We start from the raw sequence: 20,798 nt of genomic DNA on the forward strand, positions 1-20,798 counted from the left end.
ACCCCAGCAGACCATAGAACACTCCGAAACATTCTCAGCTTCCTGGGAAGCATACAGTGCGAGCAGCCGATTAAGCGCTCAAACACTAACAAACTGACAAGATCTTTCGCTGTCTATAGCCAGGTACCCATTCCCACCTGGGTGAAGTGAGGAAAATTCGTGTTAAGTGCCTTTCCCAAGGACACAACGTCGGGCCCTTGACGGGATTCGAACCCACGACCTTACGGTTGCGAGTCCGAGAGCCTAACCACTAGGCCACCAACGCCACAAAGTATGAACACCACCCCGTCCCCCAATTTTTTTTTTTTAATTAACAAATTTTTAAATCGCATATTAGACAAGCAATTTATTCAAGTTTGTTGTATGTTTTATTTCTTCCAGGCTGTGAGGCTCAACCTGATGTGAACCTATCGGCCAGAAAATACGGCATCAAGCTGTTTGTCCCAGAGCCTGAAGGAATGTCAGAAATATGTCTACGATTTGATATGGTGAGGTTCTCTTTCTTTCTCTCATGCAGGCACATGCATGTGTGTTGCGCACTCATACACATACGCACACGCGCACACACACACATGCATGCGCGTGCCTAACACATGCACACTTATAAGCTAACATAGACACATTCATGCACACACACACACACACACACACACACACACACACACACACACACACACACACACACACACACACACACACACACACACACGCACGCACTCACTCACTCACATGCACACACACACACACACACACTATGTTTGTATTTTTTTGTTGTATTTGTTTATGTCCCTTCTCCAGTATTTTTTACTTCTTTCATCATTGTCGTCAGCACTTCTGACCATTATTCTGTTAATTTGCTTCTTATTTTCTTTATTAACACCCAATTTCACAAAACCATCAACAAGAATGCCTACTTGGTTATTAGAGGTAATCATTACTTAATAAAGGCTAAACTGTCATTTATTATTACTATTATTATCATTACAACAGTCGACTCCGTTTATGTTGAACTCGCTCGAGTTGATATTCAGTTGAGTTGATATTTTTCGCGGGTCCCAGCTCTACTTCTTCTTTGGGGCTTTACAATTTTCCAACAGTTAAGTTGAACATCGGATGAGCATAATATCTATTTTTCACTCCCCTGACGACATCATATCACCTGTAGTCGACAGAATTATAAAGTTCTTTACAAACCCACCAACCAGAATGTTTGTCTCGTGTGCAGGAAGAGCAGTACTGCAAGTGGATGGCTGCCTGCAAGCTGGCATCTAAGGGCAAGACCATGGCCGACAGCTCCTACGAGGCTGAGGTCCAGGCTCTGCAGTCTTTCCTGGGAATGCAGCATCCAGTGGTCTCCCCTGGCTCCAACACAACTTCTTTCTCAACCACACCTAACCAGGCCGATATACAACCGGAGGATTATGTTGCTTCCAGGTTTTTCAAGAAAATCAAGTCGAAATCGGTGAGTGGTGGTAACTACGCTTTTTTGCTGTCAGTGTGTGGTAAGCCTTACCAATGTGAGGGTTCAAAGTGTGAGTGCGTGTGTGTGTGTGTGTGTGTGTGTGTGTGTGTATGTGTGTGTGTGTTTTGGATGAGTGTTTGTGTGTGTGTGTGTGTGTGTGTGTGTGTGTGTGTGTGTGTTTGTGTGTGTGTGAGTCCTGGAACAAAGCCTAGTTTTGACCATGTTTTTATTGTCTACATAATATCAATAGTCTGCTGGCTTCAGCTTTTGTACAGTATTCATTTTCAATTGTGTACAATTTTTGGAATACGAAGAAAATAATCAACTGTCAAAACTTCATTAAATGATCTTTTACTTTTTGATGGCTTAGACTTAGATTTATGCGCATAAAACTGTTTAAAGAATAAATAATATTATCTTATTTTATTGCACAAAAACAGAAAATTCTTGAGATCTTTCTGTTCAGTCACAAAGATTTGTTCTTATTTTTTGTCCCCAAAGTACACAAACAAATTAAGTTGTTTTGTGAAATTATGTTTGCGTTTCCGTGTGTTCAACATTCATTTTGAAATGTTCCAGCTGATCCAGAGAATCATGGAGGCCCACTCTAGTGTACAGGAGATGAACTTGATGGAAGCCAAACTGGCATACATCAAGGCTTGGCAGTCATTACCGGAGTATGGCATCACTTACTTCCGCATCAAGATGTCGAATGGCAAGAAAGAGGTGTGTACTGGAAGCCCCTTTACTGTATCTACCAATATATATGGATTGTACAAAGCTTCGTTTTCTTACATTGTGGGTGGTTAGTCGGTGCTTTGGTGTGGTTTGCTTCAATAGATGACGTCGGCCTATCAAACAACAATTGTCTTTATCTCTAAGCCTTCTTTTTTTGTGTTTGTTACTCTACTCTTGTAACTCCTTGTCTTTTTGCTCTTATATGACCTGATTGTGTTGCAAATGACGTAGAACTCTTGCTAAAATATATAATTTTTCGTATGTTTTATCTATCATCAATCTGCTTGTTGGTTGTGGGTTCTCTAGTGTTGTCAGTTTTGTCTACTTCTGTGCTGTCTCATTATCAAATGAGTGAAGCCTGTTCTTTACTTAATGTAGCCCTTATCAGACTAACTAAAATGTGGTTCATTGACAATCAAAAATATGTATATCTGTAATGTTTCATAATGTATTGATATGAGAAAGAAAGGAGTCATAATATGTGTTTGTGTATATACATAAGAGTTGGTATTTGAACATCTATACACATAATGCATACAAGTAGAGAAAAGAAATTGGGAAGAAAGGGAGATGGAGTGTTGAAGACTGACAGAAGGAAATTGGGAAGTGGATTGAGGCTATAATAGTTGAGAAGGCATAGTGTTTGTTGTTTTGTTTGTTGTTGTTGTTGGGTTTTTTTGGGTGGGAGTTGGGGGGGAATTGTTGCTTCTTTACTTTGTGACGGCCCAAATTTTTACCATTGTGCAATATCCACTCTTGAGTCATTTATTAGATCCAACTCTACTCTCTCTTTATTTCCATTTATGAACTTTGACTTTCAAACTTGTAACCCTTTCTTGGTTTTCTTTGTAATTCCATCCAGGAGCTGATGGGTATAGCTCAGAACCGCATCATCCGCATGGATCTAAACTCTGGGGACTCCCTGAAGACCTGGCGCTACAGCACCCTGCAGTCATGGCATGTCAACTGGGAAGTAGAGAACGTTATTCTAGACTTTGAACAGGACAAAGTAACTTTCGCCTCTATGGAGTGTTCATGCAAGACCCTCCATGAGTTCATCGGAGGATACATCTTCTTGTCCATGCGCTCTTCCGAAAAGAATCAGTCGTTGAACGAGGAAATGTTTCATAAGCTTACTGGTGGATGGCACGAGTAGACTGCGTGTTATCATCTTCGTCATCACCGTCATTGTCTTCTGTGGTCAGCTGTATGCAGTGTCTGCCACCTATAACCTCTCTTATGTTGTATTTCTTCAGTTGTTCGTTGTTTCTCTTTCTCTCGCATGTCTTTTGTAGATGTTTGTTCGCCTCTCCTCTTCCTCCTCTTTGATCCCTTGTCTAGTCTGTATTTCTGTCAGATTTTGTCTATCTTTGTTTGTCTCTCTTTGAGTTGTTTTACCCACCCTGTATCTACGTGCTTCTTTTGAACTGTGCAGACTTTTGTCTTTCTATCTTCAGCGTATGACTGCCCTACTCTCTTGTCCCCTTACTTTTTCAGTTTTTTTCAACGTTTGCAATGCAGGTGAAAGATTTTGACTGTGGCGCTGTTATGAGTGGCGTTAGTAAAAACGAGTTGGTGTGGACTGGGTGTTGAAGCAAAATGTTCGTTGATTTACTATTTACAATGGCTTGTAGTATTCTATAGTCTCCTAAATGTCAAGACATTTCAGCCATAGTTGTCCTGTGTTTGTAGGAATAGAAACAGGACTGTGTCTGTGAAGATGCGAGAAATGCCCTCTTTGTTATCTTAATTCAAGCAGAACTGGTATGATGCAAACTGAACTTTGTTTGACATAATTTGAGCTGAAGTTTATAGTAATGCAAATAGCTTTGTTTGCAATAATACAAGTAGAATTGTACTTGTAGTAAATTGTAATACATGTACAAACTGTACTGCTTGTTATAAGTTATAATGCAAACAGTACCGGTACTGCACTTGTACTTGTGCAAACAGAAATGTGCTAGTACCAGCAGAATTGGATCTTTAGTAATGCTACTCTGGTTCAATTTGTTTACAGTGGTAATATATGTATATTGTATATATATATAATTCTTAAAAACAAAAATGTCCTTTGCAATGATGTGATCTGCTGTTATAGATGTCACTTGGTGCAGACCACTGCCATTTTGTTGTTTAGTTGTACATTTGGTCTCGGTGACTGATGGAATCTTGTATGTGTGTTTGTGTGTGTGTTTGTGTGTGTGTGTGTGTGCCTTGAGCGGTTCATTACATCTTTGACCACCATTTCTACATGATCGTTATGCTTCCCATTTGTATTTTTCTTTTTCAGTATCATCATTTTAATTTGCTCTTCGCACATCTATGGCCTTTCTAGGTGATTTTTTACCACTTTGCTTCTCTTTGCCTGGAATGTTTCTCAATATGGCATATTGGATCATGGCATGCCAGACAGTATTCCCCTTAAGGAGCCGTTTACTTTCTAAATGATTTTGAGTAGAAATACAGATCGTAATGGCCCATCTGATGAAAGAAAGTGAAGGTGGAATAGGCCAGGGACAGAGCAAAACCACAGCAGGTGAACGTGTAGGAAGGTGGTGAACTGCTCTCAGCTGCAATTTTTTGGGAAGGATTAAAGGATTAAGCTGTTGCTCATATCTGCTTTACCGCAGGAATCCATATTAGTTTATAAGTCTTATACACTCCCATCAGCACAGTTTAGATTGCTTGGGAGGTAGTCTGGTTTAACCCTAATACTGTTCTGAGTTCACTTTACAAAGCTAAAATTGTAAAAAGATATTTGCATCATGTGCTGGTATTATAGATTAACTTATGCTACTGTAAAGTGGTGTTTACAATTGGGATGGAAAAATTCCTTGTAAGCAGTAGAAAATGAACACTATGTTCTTTCCCAGAAGTGTTTCTAATCTGTAGTAAGTATAAAGTTAATTATGATGGTTCATTTGATGTCGTTGCTTTTTGATTGAAGTACATTCTTGCACTTTTAAAATATTTTCCACTTGCAAATGATTTCTAGGTCTGAGTTAGTTCCAGAGCAAAAGACAATACTTTTTAAAGTCTGGAGAAGTAAGGATTTATTCCATCCTGATACTGATTATGCAAATTATGCCTTATGATTTATCTTTTTACATTCTTCATTCTACCAGTGCTTTATTTTTTTTTTCTTGTCTGCTTTTTCTCTTGTGTTTGTCCTCGTCTATGTGAAAAAGCAAGCAAAACTGGTCTGGTTTTGGAACCATAATCTGAACTAAGCTGTTGACTTAATTATGTCATGTTTCACTGTTTGCCTCTGTAAACCAAAATATTTATTGAAAAACAAATTTTTCTAATATCTTGTTTATGTGGAACAGTTTTTGTTATTATGTTTGGAAATGCTGTCCGTATGAGGTCCTTTCTGAAGCTGCAAGTGATTTCTACTCAAGATTTATGTGGCGCAGTTTGGTGGAATGAAGGAAGGAAAAATGTGATCCAGAAGGAAATTACATTGAAAATGTTCCATGAAAAGAGCATTATAGATTGATAAGTTTTGTGTAATGAAAACCCTTTTTGAATATTGATAGCTTTATGGAATGGACCTGTATGAGAAGAATCCGCACTCCTGTAGGCATACTTCATTTTTCCTGAAGGTGAATTAAAGAATTTTATCTGCTTTCCTTTGGTCCAAAGCCATTTCAAATGAGGGCTCTTTCCCCCTGACATGGTCTGATATCACAAAAAAATCCTCAGGAACTGTATCCATTCTTTGTCTTTGCCTTGGCTCCACAATGCATCTGTTCTTCAGATGATTATAATTAAGTTTGCTGTTTCCTACTGGTTTTGTTACTCTGCAACATTGTATTTCTACTCCGAGTGAATGGTTTCTGAAAATGCTCTCGCTGTGCTTTCTGTGATAAACTCTTGTGGGTGTGCCTGAGAAGGTGTTCTTGATGTTGATAGTGATGGATCTTAGGGGGGAAATGAGTATTTCGAAATGTATTCAGATATGCCTACATGGTGTACTTTCTGCGCAGGTTCGTATTTTCTTGTGTAGGGAGATTATGATGAACATTTTGGTGTATTTCATCGTAGAACTTCAGAGAATGAAACAGATATGACATATGTCCAAAGTTGATGGAACAGTATTTACCTCCAGGCCTGATGAAATTCCCTTTATTTTGGCTATTCAGCTTCTTCTCAGATCTACGTCTACTTATGTTTGGGTTCTCTTCATAGGCATGCCCACATGTGTTCTGAAGAAAGATATTTGTGTTTGTTTTACTGAAAATACCATCTTACGGTGCATCTGCCTTCATATCTTGGAGTGTAGTTGTAGGTGTAACTGTCAATCTGGCATGTGATCTTTGATTTTAAATCCAAACTCACTACAGATGCTTCTCCTAGCAGTGCTTGACTTTGATTCCTTTTATGTTTTTAGTGGATGAGAATTGAGAAATGAGTCAAAAGTTGACTGTCAGTAATCTAAAGCACATCCAACTTAGTGACTCCAGTCCATTATGTGGTGCCATTTGTTACTCTGATCTTATGTGTGCAATTAAATAAGAAAAAAGTCTGCTTGAATAAATAACAGCAGTATATTACAAATAAGTGCTTATTGCTTTCTTTTTTCCTCCAAAAAACTAAAGAAAGAAAGCGGGAGTGAGTCCTCAAAGTTTCCTCTGTGAGCAACTACGTCAGCATCATTTTCAGTGATGGTATTTGTGGATGTTTGCGCAGTGCACACTTATTGCTTGTCTTTGGCTTGGGTGAGTTTCGTGGCTAACTTTTGCCCTTGTGGTGATGAGCCACTGGTTGAGAGTTTCAAGTGGTAATTGTTATGTTGAACTTGTAAGCAATTGTCATTTGCCTTCTCACTTGTTGACAAATCTGTTATCGACTGACTTTTTCTTTTGATATAATTTATCATGTAAATTATGTTTCTCCCTTAATCAATGTATTCATGAGATGGCCAGGGTTTTCAGCCTGTAGACTGTTTGTCATTTTTCTTTGAGGACTTTTTGAGAGGAATTTGTTGTGGAACAGGTTCAGAGAGGTTTTTTTCAGAAGGTTTGTTGATTGAGCTTGTATGGTAACCTTGAAAAAGATTCAAACAAAAGAAGGAATGTTTGATTATTGCACAAACTCCTTGCTTATGGAAAGCTTTGTGTATTTGGAGAAAAAAACCCCCAACAAAGTTTGTATTGTTTTAAATATTTGAACCAACTAGTGTATTTTGTGTTTTCTAATTATTTTTTTCTTTAGTTTTTAGGTTTTCAAAAATAGATAAACCGCTTGCCTCCATCCTGACTCAAATGAATTTGACAATAAAACTGCTAAAAATGTCTCACTGTAGTGCATTTTTAGGTCAGATTTGCAGACTGCGAACCTCATAATAGAAGGTGCAGTTACGAGTTATGAGGAATGAGGAAAATACCAGAAAGATGAAAACGTCTTCGGAAAAGAATCAAGGGGAATGGCATGGGCCCAGCCTGAATGCCCTGGCTGTATCTCTGCTCTGTTCATGCAGCATGAAATTGTCTATGTACACTATCTAACAATGGCTTGTCCATTCAGCGAGCTAGCAAGGTCATAATGTGTACATAGCTATGTATATTTAATCAAGTCTTTGTAATCAATGGAGTGTGTTCAAGAAGATATGAGAGGTTCTGCTGAAAATTTTTATGACTTCATTTAATGTCTTTTGCTGTTTGTATTTTGATTCTAGCACTAGGAAGTCTGTAAGTAAGTGTGTGCTCTCTTTTGATTTTCTGTGTTGTTGTTTTTTTTAAAAGGACTTTGTAATTATTGCCAGTTGTTTTGTCAACTTGAGTCTTGTACCTGTAATGTTCTGCCAAATGGTCACATCTATGCGTGAGGAAGCACTGACCTATTTTTACTGTGGCCTAAGCATTTATAAGAAACAAAATCCTAAATTGAAACTGGCTGCAGCTTTGACTGTTCACAAAGAGACATCTGCTCACAGTGAATTTCTGATTTTGTTTACTATAAACGACAGTCTTTTGCATGTGTCGTAGTTTAGACAGCAGAGGTCTGCATTTCAAGTGTGTGCATGCGTTAGGTGTAGTCTGTGTTGATCATGGTCCCGAGTAGTTTCAAATATCAATCCAAGAACTGGCATAATGTTTTTGTGCAGCAGGGCTCACAGCATTTGTTGTGTATAATACGATTAATTGTCCCCTCTTCTGAATGCAAGTGAATGACAAACAGCATTGGATTGTGTTACTGTAAGTTTTTTTGCTGAACAATTATGTATGTGTCAGAAAATTGTTATCATCATAGCACGACCCCGTCTCTCTTTATATAATGTTAATGGAGACAGGAGTTTTGGCCGTTACTTTGAGGGTAGACAAAATCTGTAAAGCGGGATCATTGTTGCAATGATAACCCAGTTCCCTGATATTGATGCCCAGATTGAGTTATTCTTTTTTGTATTATAATTCCAGTTGGAAAAATCTGTTCCTATTGAACAACCCTTTTATTGATTTCTACAGTTAACTGTCATGCTTGTGACTGAACTTAGCCTTCTTTAATGAATAAGAACGCAAGAAAGAAGCAACAAAGAGGTGGTGGTGTTAATGATGGGGGTTTCAGCCATGGTGGGTTTTTTCACCCCCATCCTCCAGTTTAACCAGAAAAAGATGGCTGTTAAGAAGGGGTTTTGTAACAATAAATACAGCTGAATGCCTCTTTGAATCATAGAATTTATAGTCAGGCTCCTGAAACAAGAACCTCACCAAATGTTTTCCTCCTTTGTCTGTTTAAAGCGTAAATGCTCCTTTGCTTGTGTCATGCTCCTAATGTGTACATAACCACATTGTTGGGGGGTGAGTGATGGGAGTGTAATATTCACTGTGTGACGAGGTACGAAAGTGTGTAGCCCCATCCCCCTATGACCTGTGTTGAGGTAAATGACACGAGTGTGTACATGTATAGCACGCCCTCCCCCCCCCCGACCCGTCGTGTACTCTCTCACACATCTCTTGATGCTGGTTTCGGCCACCAGGAGCCACGTTTCTGATGGTGCTGATGTGTATCATACCTATGTTGCCCACTGTCAAAGCTACTAGCCTTCTCTCTGTTGTGTTGTAATAAGTATTGAAAGCCTCCTTCTCCCTTCCCCATCCTTCATTCATACCCTCGCTTCAAAAAACAATTTCCCTTTTTAATTTTTTCTCGAATTGTTTGTTTGTTTGTTTGTTTGTTTTGTTTGTTGTTTTTTTAAATTTTAACTTCTTTAGTGTTTTTGGATTCTGAGTATTTGGTTAGTACTCATATTTTCGCTTTTTTTTGGTGTTGATCTTGGTGTTGAAATCTTTTCTTATTCTGTTAGTAAATTTGGATTGTGTTCCCTGAGGGAAGGTTAGTATCTGTGGCAGGAAGCAGGATATATAAATATATCTTTATTATCATTATATATTGTTTTTGCTCTGGCCGAGTTTATAAACTGTTTGCATATGTGTGTGCATGTGTGTGTGTGTGCATGTGCGTGTGTGTGTGTGTGTGTGTGTGTGTGTGTGTGTGTGTGTGTGTATGTGTGTATGAATGTGTGTTTGTGCGAGAGAAAGAGTGAGGGGAGGGGGGAATGAAAATGTACTTCAAGTTATTTTATATGACATGTATTAAAGGCTTTAGCTGTTTGGATATGCAACGTTTCTGAATGTGTTATTTTGCAATGTGTAAGATTTATACTTGTGGGTTTTGTGTTTTATGAGTTTGCCTTGTCGTTCTAATGTCTGTTGTTGTTTTTTTTTTTGTGTTTTTTAAAATCTATATTCTCTTTTAGTTCAGAGATGTGCGTTGAAGCATTGGAATGTGTTTACCCCAAGTGTTTACGATAATATACAATACATGTATAATTCATCACAGTGGTGATCATAAAACCAACTGCATACATTTTGTAATGAGAGCTGCTGTAGCAAGGGCTAGGTTCTTGCAGCGTCCGTCATGACATACTTGTACACTAAATCACTGGTCATCAGCCCATTCTCAAATATTTTCCTTAACCGCCCGCCGCCCACCCACCCCTTTAGGCGGCTCCTGTTTCTTTCATATTTAAAAAAAAAATACTGCATGGTGGTCAAGTCTGATCATCTGTATTTTTAAAGTAACGACTTTAATGTACATCGCTCTCTATTCTGCTTTATGGTAAGGCTTTATGTGGAAACAAGTGTTGACATAATACGATGTTTCGGGTTTTATCCGGAGACTTTCAATTTTAGCAAGCCGTGATTGATGCCATCTCACTAAGACATGCAGAGTATTCTTACAAAGCACCTGCACAAATCAACAGGCTCTCTTTTCTTTCTGCATCTTTTAATTCAAGAAATTTCCCCCCCTATTTAATGTAGGCTGCATTTCTGTAAATTTTCCAATACTGGTGGCATTATTCAACCCTCCTGAATTTCCTCTTATGTGGAGTAGAATGATAGAAGAGGTTGAAAGAATGACACAGGTTTGACTGTGTGCATTGTCTAGACCTTTGAGTTGTTTTACTCAGAATGTTCTTTGCACAGAAATGCTATAATTAAAGTAGAGAACTGAAAGTGAGCATGATTTTTTACTAGTTGGGCATATTCAGCTAATTTTATTTCTTTAATGGCAAAGAAAGTAGCGTGAATGATACCTGCTTATATGCATGATTCCTGTTCATGTATAATAAAGACAAGTGAATGTTTGGGTCTGTGTGTATGTGCGACTGTTGTCCATGGAACTCTGTAAGAGGTAAAAGCATTTGTAAGCCACAATTACGCAGGCCTGCCCATGAATTAGTGATACAATTATGCTTTTTACATAGAAAAATAAAACTTTTTACAACTCTGACATTTTTTGGAAGTTCTTTTCTTTTATTGGAACAGTTTTAATCGATACATGTACTGAAACATCACTCGGAGAAATAGTTGATGCCACATTCTTTTGTTTGATGGGATTTAGCATCAAAACTTAAAACACAATAATGAGTCTAATCACTTTGTACAAATGTGAGGAAGCGTGATGAAATCAGGCGCTCGTCAAAATAAAGAAACTGAAGAAACTGGCATTTTTTCCCGCAGGTTTGGGAATTTGTTATCGAATTTTCGTTTTTTGGTTCAACTCCTTTCATGCCCATTGAAATTAAAGAACACATTTCTGTGTGGATTACACTGAAAAATGTTGATCAAAGGCACAAAAAATGTAAATTTTCATTTTCCACAGACTCTCAAGTTAACAGCTAAGGAAATAACAAAGCTTTGGCCGCCATTTTCCACTAATTTACCTCTGAAACCAGGCGAACCCTACCTCATTCAGTCGCAAATATCTCGAGTTGCATTCAAGATAACTGGATATTTTTTTCTTCGAAAGCAATACAAATGAACAACCTTTAAGATGATACCAATAACTTCATATTACCAGAAACTGATGAGCGCCTGATTCCATCGCTTCCTGACACATGTGTTCTGTATATGTACTCTCTCTCTCACTTTTGCTCATTCTCTTTCTCATTGTCTTTTCATACACTCTCTTTCTCTCTTTGTACCACTGTCCTTCTTCCTCACTTGTTGCCTCTGCCTCTTCCTTTCTCTCTCTTTGCTTCTCACTTTCTCTCTGTATCTCTCTCTCACACACACACACATACACACACACACACACACACACACACTCACACACACACATGCACGCACACACACACACTCATACACGTTTGCCCCCCCCCCCTCTCTCTCTCTCTCTCTCACTCTCTATCTCTCTCTCTCTCTCTCACTCTCTATCTCTCTCTCTCTCTCTCTCTCTCACACACACATACACACACACACACACACACACACACACACATTCTCTCTGTTTTAAAATAATTAAGGCTTTGATATGACCAAATTTAGCTGACTGACAGATACTTCAGAGGCAAAAGTCACCTTGGTTGTTGTTTTTGCAGTGCACTATCACATGCTCATAATAGCAGTACATATAAGAATTACTATTCAGGAGTTGGGGGAGGGGAGGGGGAGGCACATCAACTCAGCAGAAATAGTAGTAACATAAAAAAAGATAAGGAAAAAGGACTTTTCAGGACAACTGTCCATAGGCCCTTTTGTGGATATAATCCTCAAAGAGGAAACAATATCTTTTCACAAACACTTCCACTATGCCCTCGTTGCTCCGAATGTTTTTCATGAGAGGAGAGCCACTTTCATGTGCATCCACCAAGTCACTGAATGGGAAGGGCCTGGAGAATCCAGTAAAGAAAATAAAATGAGGCATATAATGAAAACTGAGAAAAGTTTAGGAAAATAACAAAAACATTCATGAGCTGCGTTGTTTGTCGCTTACACAAGTAAAATGCCCAGCTTGACTTTGACAATTCCTTTCAAAAGTAAAACGAGTACTGAGTAGCCATCAGTAAAAAATTGTCTAAGAAAGTTAAAATGCTTATCCCAAATAAGGACCACATGACTTCATAACAACTCTTTTGATCAGCTCCTGTTCATTCCAATTCACCATTCTAGTCAAACATGTCCAAGACGACCAGCTATTGTCGAGGAGAAAAGTGGTCATCTTAGACAGATGGTCCTCAAGGACAGTATCATTATAATATAGAAAAAGCACTTGGGCTGACATAGAAGTGCTCATTTTTACAGATGATTGTCTTAATCAGGTGGTCAGTAAGAATAAGTTTAACTGTAATTCCCTTTTCTGTCCCTTGTACCTAATGCTATCTACGGCACACTTGCAGCTGGCTGACAGAGGTAAAATGGGAAAAGAAAGTAACTTCATCGAAAAAAAAAATGGCAACCCCTTAATTTTAATGCCTTACATGCTTGTTTCTTTTCCTTCTGGGAGATCAAAGGAAGACACTGTCAAGGGCTCACAAGCAAGGGGCTTCTTGTGAGTCTCCCCGAAGACAGCAGCGTGAATGACAGTGAGAGTCTGGGCCTGAGTGATTCCTTGATCTGCACACATGTTGATCACCGCAAGGACGATGATGTCAAAAAGTCTTTCATCTGACCACACTACCAGATCTGACAAGATCGAATTAGAAACAAAAAAAAAATTAATAAATTTGAAATGATATATAATGCAACCATAAGATGGATGGGATCCACTCATCGCTTTCAAATTCACCAAGCAAGAACATACTAACACAATCTAAGACTCCAACATACGCCATTTAGAAAAGTGACAGAAGACAACATCTTGCACTGCAAGTGAGAGGTTGATATGTGTGTGTGTGTGTGTGCTTGAACAAAGACACTAAAAGTCAGATTTTAAACAAAATTTAGATAAAGAGGGGCGTGGGGTCCCTAATAGAAAATTCAATGCTGACCAAAGTGATTAAATTTCTTTTTTACATATCTCTAACAGTTTTTGAGATATTGCACTTTTAGTGGGGTAGCATATAAGGATATAATGTTTAGAAAACAGGCTTTAAAATTTTACTAATTTGACTGCATGAAGACATCAAAATTGAAGATCAATTAAGATTGCATAAGTAGTGTGATTTGTTTGCTGATGTAGATATTCAAGTGTAATTTTATTTATAGTTATAGTATAGGGAAAGTCCTAGTGAATATTTTGGTACTGAACATGATGGGGCTCAACTTCAATTGAAGTTCAGGGGTAGAGGGGACAGGCTCCAAGTATTGATTTCAGTCAATTTTCTAAAGTAATATTTTCACTATTTTAAGAATGCCGAACCATCAAAATGATTACTAATAAAAGTCAAAAAAATGTCCTAGTGACTAATTTGACTGCATGAAGACATCAAAATTGAAGATCAATTAAGATTGCATAAGTAGTGTGGAAAATGATATTTTAGAAAAGATGGAACTATTGTTTTTTTAAATGAAAACTTGTTTCTTTAATTCACCAGCCTGTAGCTTGAAACGATTCTGATAATCAGATTTAGTTAACAGCACAAGAAAACAACTAGGAAAACAGTTTAAGGTCAATTCTTGAGGTCATGATAACATTGGCTATCTGTAGGCAATAGAGTCCCTTTTTGATTATCAGTCTCCGCATAGGCTATAGGACTTTGGACAAACTCAACAAAACAATAGAGGTCCTTTTCTGGAATGATGAATAAAACAAGTGCTTATGGTTTGTGGGTAAAATTGAAAAATTAATTCCGACCCAAAACTGAAGCCACTCTAGTCAGTATAAATATAAAGAGTACCGTATCTTTTAAAACGGCACGTGTCTGCCCATCAGCAAGGGATTATTCTATATTCTTCTAAGTAGATAAAACAGACAAGTACATTAAAACCAACTGCACTATGAGAGGAAGATCTTACAGTCAGTAACTCCCTCAACTCTAGCATGGGTACGCTTTAAAGAAAAAGAAAAATGCTTTTATAGTTATAGTTTAAAATACATTAGTGGAGAATGGGAATACATTTGATCCAATTAACCTACTTGATTTATCGACACCAACAGGGCAGGTTCCCAGCAAAGTTTCTTTATTTTCCAGGGCAGTGTTGATATTGACGCTGTGGTTGTACTGTCTGTCTTGGGGTCCTTTGTCCCAGTGTAGTACAGGCCGAATGACATTGGAACTGCGAAGCATTTGCCTCAACCTTCGAAGAGAAAGACTGCTGAATGGACAGATCATGATCAAAGATGAAGAAACATAATCCTTGATGTCTTCAGCCACTCCTTGCATTTGTGAGGGCAGGACGCAGAATATTGCCACGTGAACAGAAGATATGAGGCGTTCATTATTGTAGTAACACTCCACTCCTTTGTGTTGAAGGTATTCTGTGAGAGAAAAGCAAAAGTTTCTATATTTGTTTTCAAGCAGTCACCCAAAAATACATAGTTTAAGCTTTTGGTCTTCTATTCATTAGCCAGCTCTTCAAAATTGGTTTACTAAGCTTTAAAATGGGATTTTTCTTTATTATTGCTGTAATTCTTAACCTAGCATCTGCATTTGTTGCCTTTTTTTTGTCCAAAAGTTGCCACAAAAAGTGGCAAAAGTTGCCATAAAAGTTGCCAGTAATTTTCAAGCGTTCAACTCTCTGGGACGATTTATGTAGAGGTAAAAATTTTAAGAACCAGAATTTCTTGTGCTCTGTTTTAAGCATCCTGAATATCATTTGTAGCCACCCAGAGTGTCAAAACGTGAAAAATAAAGGTTTCACAACAGAATGAAATTAGAATTAGAACAGCATGGGTAAATAAACCCAAAAATTAACAAATAAGGGCGCTTGTCCTCCTATCCAAAGATCGGCTGTTTTAACCCTAAATGGGAGTAATTCAACAAAAAGTAGGCCTACAGGATACTACATATAAATTATGGAATCACACACAAGGGGCGTGCCAGTATCAGTATTCGGTTTTGGTGGAGACACGCTCTAACATAACACATTTATATTTTTAAAAGGGTAGGAACAGCATCACATTAAATGACATTACGCTGTATAAACACACAAAAAAAGAAAAGAAAAGAAAAACAACACATCAGAACCATTTTAAAAAAATTTAACACAACAACAAATTAAAGCACAACAAAGAGGGAAAAATAAAAGACAAACGGTACTTTAAACAGTATATAAGTAATGTTCTTATACTCTCAGCATGAAAATAGACACACATGGACATCTCAAAACTTATCAAAATACATATCTAATATATTATGAAGTAGCTTTGTTTGTTTGGGGGTTGGGGTTTTTTCTGGTTATTTTTAAAAAAATGCAAAAATCGAGTCCGCGATTCGTGGACCAAAAAATGTCAAAAATCGCGGCCGTGACAAACGCAGATGCTAGCTTAATCTGTGGTATAGGTTGCATGTGCCCAAGAAAGATATTGTCAAAATTTGAATTCTAAATGTTGAAAAAAAAAGCAAGAAAGAAACGAAATGCAAGTACAGTTGTTTAACTAAATGAAATGATTTTTTTCTCTCTCCTGAAAAGTTTTGCTTTCTGAGTTGTGCTTTGAAAGGTCAAACAGCTTGCCCGTGGTATGTTTTGTTGTGTGTATTAATATTTTGTGCAATTTAAAGACAGGCTGAAATCTTGATGTTTTCACCCCCCCCTCCCGCTAAATTTCAGTAATTTGGAATTTAAGTGCACAATTAATCAATATGTATACATCTCAGCGACATTTCCCTGAGACCACAACAAATGCTCTTGGGATGGGAAGTCAATACAGGAAAAATTGAATTGGAAACATCAACACATTTTAAAAATGTTTTTTAAGAGAAGTCCCAAAATTACCGAGAGTCTCAGGCCGGCGTGTAGAAATTTGCAATTTCTTTGGATGAATCTGCCCATAGGTCAGCAAACAGTGGGCAATTTGACTGCCCAGTCTCCCACAGCCAATGATACCCACAATGAGGGAGTCTCGTTCCCCTTCATCCTGCAGTATTTGGGTTGTTCTTTTCTTGTCTGGGTTCACAATGTTCATCTTCATTTCCCTGCGTTGTTGAAAAAAGTTATTTTTCAATAAAAATTGAAAGCACAATTTAATAAAATCAGAAATAAAAATATGTATTTTCTTAATAAAACAATATTAAAAACACACTTCCCTATTAAATAGCCTTTTCTCCTTAAAAAATGCAATCATCAGGGATAATTCCATAGGCTATGATGGCTATAGGCCTACGTCGTTCTGAACACTCTGAAACATAAGAAGCGTATAAATGATCAAATTATTCTGATGCTTTCCAAATGGATTTTATAAGCTTCCCACGTCTCATATTTCCCAGCCAGGTTCCATGGTAGACGAAGATATCTTTTAAGCCCTCGACAATTTGCTCGGTTGCTAATACTAATACTCTGCAATACCTGGCTTTCTTGAAAATGTCCACCATGACGGTGACAAGAGCACATTGTGTAACAGAGATGGCATGGTTTCGTGCTCGTAAGTCCAAGAACTCTCTTTCTTCGTCCGTAAGAGCACTTTCAAATTGTAAGGATAGTAAATTTCTTGTGATATCATTCGTAGTTTCTTGCTTCTGGGACGCCTGTAAGCGCGTCACAAGCGCCATTGCTTGTTTCTATGGACCATGGGAAATTACTCTTGTAAATTTTGTAGGTTAGTTGACGCCTCCTCTGTATTTCCTGTTCCTGTTTTTGTTACGACAAGACAACACTACACAGCTAAAAAACACACAAAAGAAGTGTCAAAATTAATTATAATTGGATCAGATTTGTGATACCACTGGAGGTGAGAACCCATGTTCTCCTCTTTCGTAAATCAGTACGATAAGTAGATCTTGATCTAGATCTAGATTATCTAGATCTAGATCTAGATTTAGATCTAGAAATCTAGATCTAATCTACAATCCTACCCCTGTCCTGTGTCTGTGATACAGACCAGAGAGTTGAGTGAACTAGCCTAGCCTAGATCTAGGCCAGCAGAGGATTTTCTAGATTCTAGACTGTAGATTGATTTATTTGATCTATAATCTAGATCTAGATCTAGATCTCTTCTCAGTCTCTTTACTCTTGAGTGTGAAAATAGCCTACATTAGGCGGTGCTTTTTCGGTAGTTCCCACCCCCCTTATTTGAGCCTGACCTACACATCTAGATTCTAGATTTCTAGATCTAATATCTAGATATCTATACGTTTGATTCGCGGTGAGCTAAGATATCAAACCTAACAACTGCAAAACATTAAATTACGGTAAAATTCAGGGGGGCATGCCCCCCTGAAACCCCCCTTCCTAAAGCCCCCCTGAAACCCCCCTCCTACTCTTTTGGCCCAAACCCGTGAATAAAATTGCGGGATGGGAACTACCGAAAAAGCGCCCATTAGGCTACTTAGCCTATTATTTGCTGTCAATAGGCAGGCCTAGCCTAGATCTAGAATCTCTACTTATTTTTACAAGTGGGACACATGATGATGGAAAATGGGTGCTTTTTCGGTAGTTCCCACCCCCCTTATTTGAGCCTAGAGATCTAGATCTACATCTAAAATCTAGATCTAGATCTATACGTTTGATGCACGGCGAGCTGAGATATCAAACCTAACAACTGCAAAACATCAAATTATGGTATAATCAGGGGGAAACCCCCACCTTATTTTTATAAGATAATAAGGTCACGGGGGCAAGCCACCGTGAAACCCCCCTACTCTCGGGGCCGAAACCCGCCAATAACAATTGCGGGTTGGGAACTACCGAAAAAGCGCTGGAAAATGCACATGGATGATTTCGTTTATATTTGCAGTATTTGCCGAAATTATATTAATTAATGGTGTGAAAATGCACTCTTTTCATTTGCATGCATTTGCATTTAATGTTGTTGTTTTTTTTACCACAATTGGTTTTTAACATAGCATTATCCTCATCTGAATCTACTGCTGGAAGAAGCGCAAATCGACCCAATGTTATGAAAGGTTAAAGGTGTCTTAACTTTAACTCTTTATCTTTGGCAAGCTGCTCCCGACGGCTCGGGGTCGGAACCGCTGTACTGGTGAGCCAGCTCAGGTACATTCCTTTACGTTGACTTCGACATCAAATTACTTTTCGGCAGTTTCAGAAAATAAGTCTCTTTTATCGGAATTTCATTCATTAGATGAAAAACTACAAAATAGGTTCACTTGTTTTTATTTAATGACCAATTTAGTAATGGTTTTGTTATTTTTAGATTTAGTTCCGAAAACTGGCCCCTGCATGTGAGTTTAGCCCCCACGCAGATAATGAGTAAAGAGAGCTGTTCAGTTCAGGCATCCTTTGCAAGTACTTGCGCTTGCAGTAAAGTCAAGCTGAGATTTGTGATATTACATGTGGGCTGGTAGTGCATGAATATGATGATGATAAACCATGCTTACACATACGCAGATCCATGCAAACACTTGTACACCCTTCCTTTGCTCCTTCTTTCCAATCAGACATCTGTGCTCGTTTAAATTTTCTCTTTTATATCTTTGAATGTTACTCTCTAGGAACACCTCTAATCTTGCACACTTGATGTTACATGAAGATCTATGTGTTGCAAGTGCCGTAGTAAAACTCATTAAAGTTAACAAAAAGAACCCAACTAAACCTTCCTTACCTGATTCTCTAAAGAGTAAGAGGGAAAGTTTTAAAACTAGCCAGGGCTCAGTATATTGATGAAGAATAGCAATTTGGAGTGGATGTCTTTTTTTACCTTTCAGATAGACTCAAAGCACTGAGACAATGGCCCATTACAAAGGAGCAGCAAAGGAGGCTGGGCGAGCAGCAACTCTACTGAAGAAAAGAGCTTTGGAACAAGAAGAAGCAGAGGCGAAGAAAAAGAAGATTGAAGAAGAACTTGCTATTGGCAGCATTCACAACAAATTTGCCACTCACTATGATGCTATTGAACAGTCCCTCAAGTCGAGCACTATTGGTAAGATGAAGTTTTTAAAAGACTGCTTTTAAGAAATTTTCAGCCACAAATTTGTTTGCAGTTCCATGAAATACTCTTCCCTGTTCGTTAAACAGCATGGCATCAGGAGAAAGGACATATGAATATGGGGATATTACTTTTTTTCATACACACACATATATATGTACCACCTGTGATCTCAAAAGTGTACATAATAATAAAATAAAATCTTTTAAAAAGGCCTATTTTTATAACTATTTTATTATATTTTAAAAAATGCATTTTGGAGTAAGAACCGAGAAACATTACCCTACCGTCTCCATTTATTTGTAATTACAGAGACTATCTGTCTTTTCTCCTTGGTAATGTTTTTTTTTTTAATGAGTAGACTTAGTTGTAACCATAGGCCAGGTAATAACGTACTTTTTAAATCCCCATTTTTTCCTACTCTTTGTCTCTATTAAAAATTATTGGCAATAACAGGGCATCATGAGAGCCCAAACGGTTATAGCAGGGACAAAGGCTCGTTAACAACGTGTAAAAAGTAAGAGAGAGAGTAAAGCAGTGATTGAGCAAGCCCTCGCAAGCCACGCTACTGCTGCAAGCACAAGCATTGGGTGAAGCGAGAGAGGGCTGCGGTGTGCTGCAGACTTCGGTCTTGTAGCCCTTAGCCTAGCTACACGCACGCATAAATTGTCATGCGCAGGCCTGCCAATGGGTACTTGTGGCAAGGGAAATGAGGCATGAATAAATACAATTGGATTAGTACACAAATTCTTACTTCCCTTTGCATTTCTGATTTAACCGGGATCGGATATAACAGGACCTTTTCTCTGGTCCCACCATCCCTTTTATATCAGGTTTCCTCTGTATTTTGTTGTAAAATGTATGAACCTACCTGAATTAGTGTACACCTTCAAGGTGATAAATGAGATGGAATTACAAAAGTGTACAAACTTTTCTTAAATTTGTTAGGGTATCAGTGATAGTATTGTAGGATAATCTAATGTGGAATTGAAAGCTGTACCATTTTTCTTTTCTGTCTGAAGAGTTCAGTGATGAGGCATTTGTCACATATGTAGTCTTCTGTATGTAGTATGTATAGCTAGCTGAGGGCTGACATGTTCAAACTGACTAAAAGTCAGCAAATCACTGATCAGATATATGCCTCAACAATGATGGTAACTTCGCTTTTGTTGTGGAGAGAGATAAAGTGTAAGTATAATGGTATTACAGTCAAAATTGTTCGAGACGTCCACCTATTGTCAAGGAAAAAAGTGGTTCTCTTGGACAGGTGGACATCTTAGGCAGTGTCCTCAGAATTATAGAACAATGAAAGGGTTGGGGGGGGGGG

The 20,798-nt window shown here is 38.1% G+C and overlaps 3 protein-coding genes across 5 annotated transcripts in view; 2 read left to right on the forward strand and 1 right to left on the reverse strand.

Moving 5' to 3' along the window:
* Nucleotides 1-381: 381 nt before the first annotated feature.
* Nucleotides 382-10,996, forward strand: LOC101853377 (fermitin family homolog 2; the record flags this gene model as incomplete). The annotated part of the gene is given in 4 exon segments (XM_005094651.3): nucleotides 382-488; nucleotides 1,226-1,462; nucleotides 2,042-2,188; nucleotides 3,063-10,996. Coding segments are annotated over 4 exon segments (785 nt in total), but the record flags the coding sequence as incomplete, so codon positions are not given.
* Nucleotides 10,997-11,956: 960 nt separating this feature from the next.
* LOC101853611 (NADP-dependent oxidoreductase domain-containing protein 1) lies at nucleotides 11,957-17,218 on the reverse strand. The gene is made up of 5 exons (XM_005094652.3): nucleotides 16,933-17,218; nucleotides 16,363-16,562; nucleotides 14,564-14,905; nucleotides 12,966-13,170; nucleotides 11,957-12,377 (listed from the first exon to the last, which is right to left on the reverse strand). Exons 1-5 carry the CDS (start codon nucleotides 17,133-17,135, stop codon nucleotides 12,218-12,220), a joined length of 1,110 nt encoding a protein of 369 aa, XP_005094709.1. The 5' UTR covers nucleotides 17,136-17,218; the 3' UTR covers nucleotides 11,957-12,217.
* Nucleotides 17,219-17,226: 8 nt separating this feature from the next.
* The window catches only part of LOC101863886 (protein FAM50 homolog), an 8,687-nt gene continuing 5,115 nt past the window's right edge, over nucleotides 17,227-20,798 (forward strand). The window contains exons 1-3 of one of the 3 annotated variants that reach the window (XM_005094607.3): nucleotides 17,228-17,314; nucleotides 18,529-18,579; nucleotides 19,251-19,465. In XM_005094607.3, the coding sequence (XP_005094664.1) occupies nucleotides 19,273-19,465 (193 nt within the window). In that variant the 5' untranslated portion in view covers nucleotides 17,228-17,314; nucleotides 18,529-18,579; nucleotides 19,251-19,272. Of the gene's footprint in view, nucleotides 17,348-18,528; nucleotides 18,580-19,250; nucleotides 19,466-20,798 lie in introns of all 3 variants that reach the window. The other 2 variants (XM_005094606.2, XM_035968810.1) reach the window with 2 other exon arrangements.

The sequence above is a fragment of the Aplysia californica genome, unplaced genomic scaffold, assembly GCF_000002075.1.
Source record: "Aplysia californica isolate F4 #8 unplaced genomic scaffold, AplCal3.0 scaffold00086, whole genome shotgun sequence".
Taxonomy (NCBI): Eukaryota; Metazoa; Mollusca; class Gastropoda; order Aplysiida; family Aplysiidae; genus Aplysia; species Aplysia californica.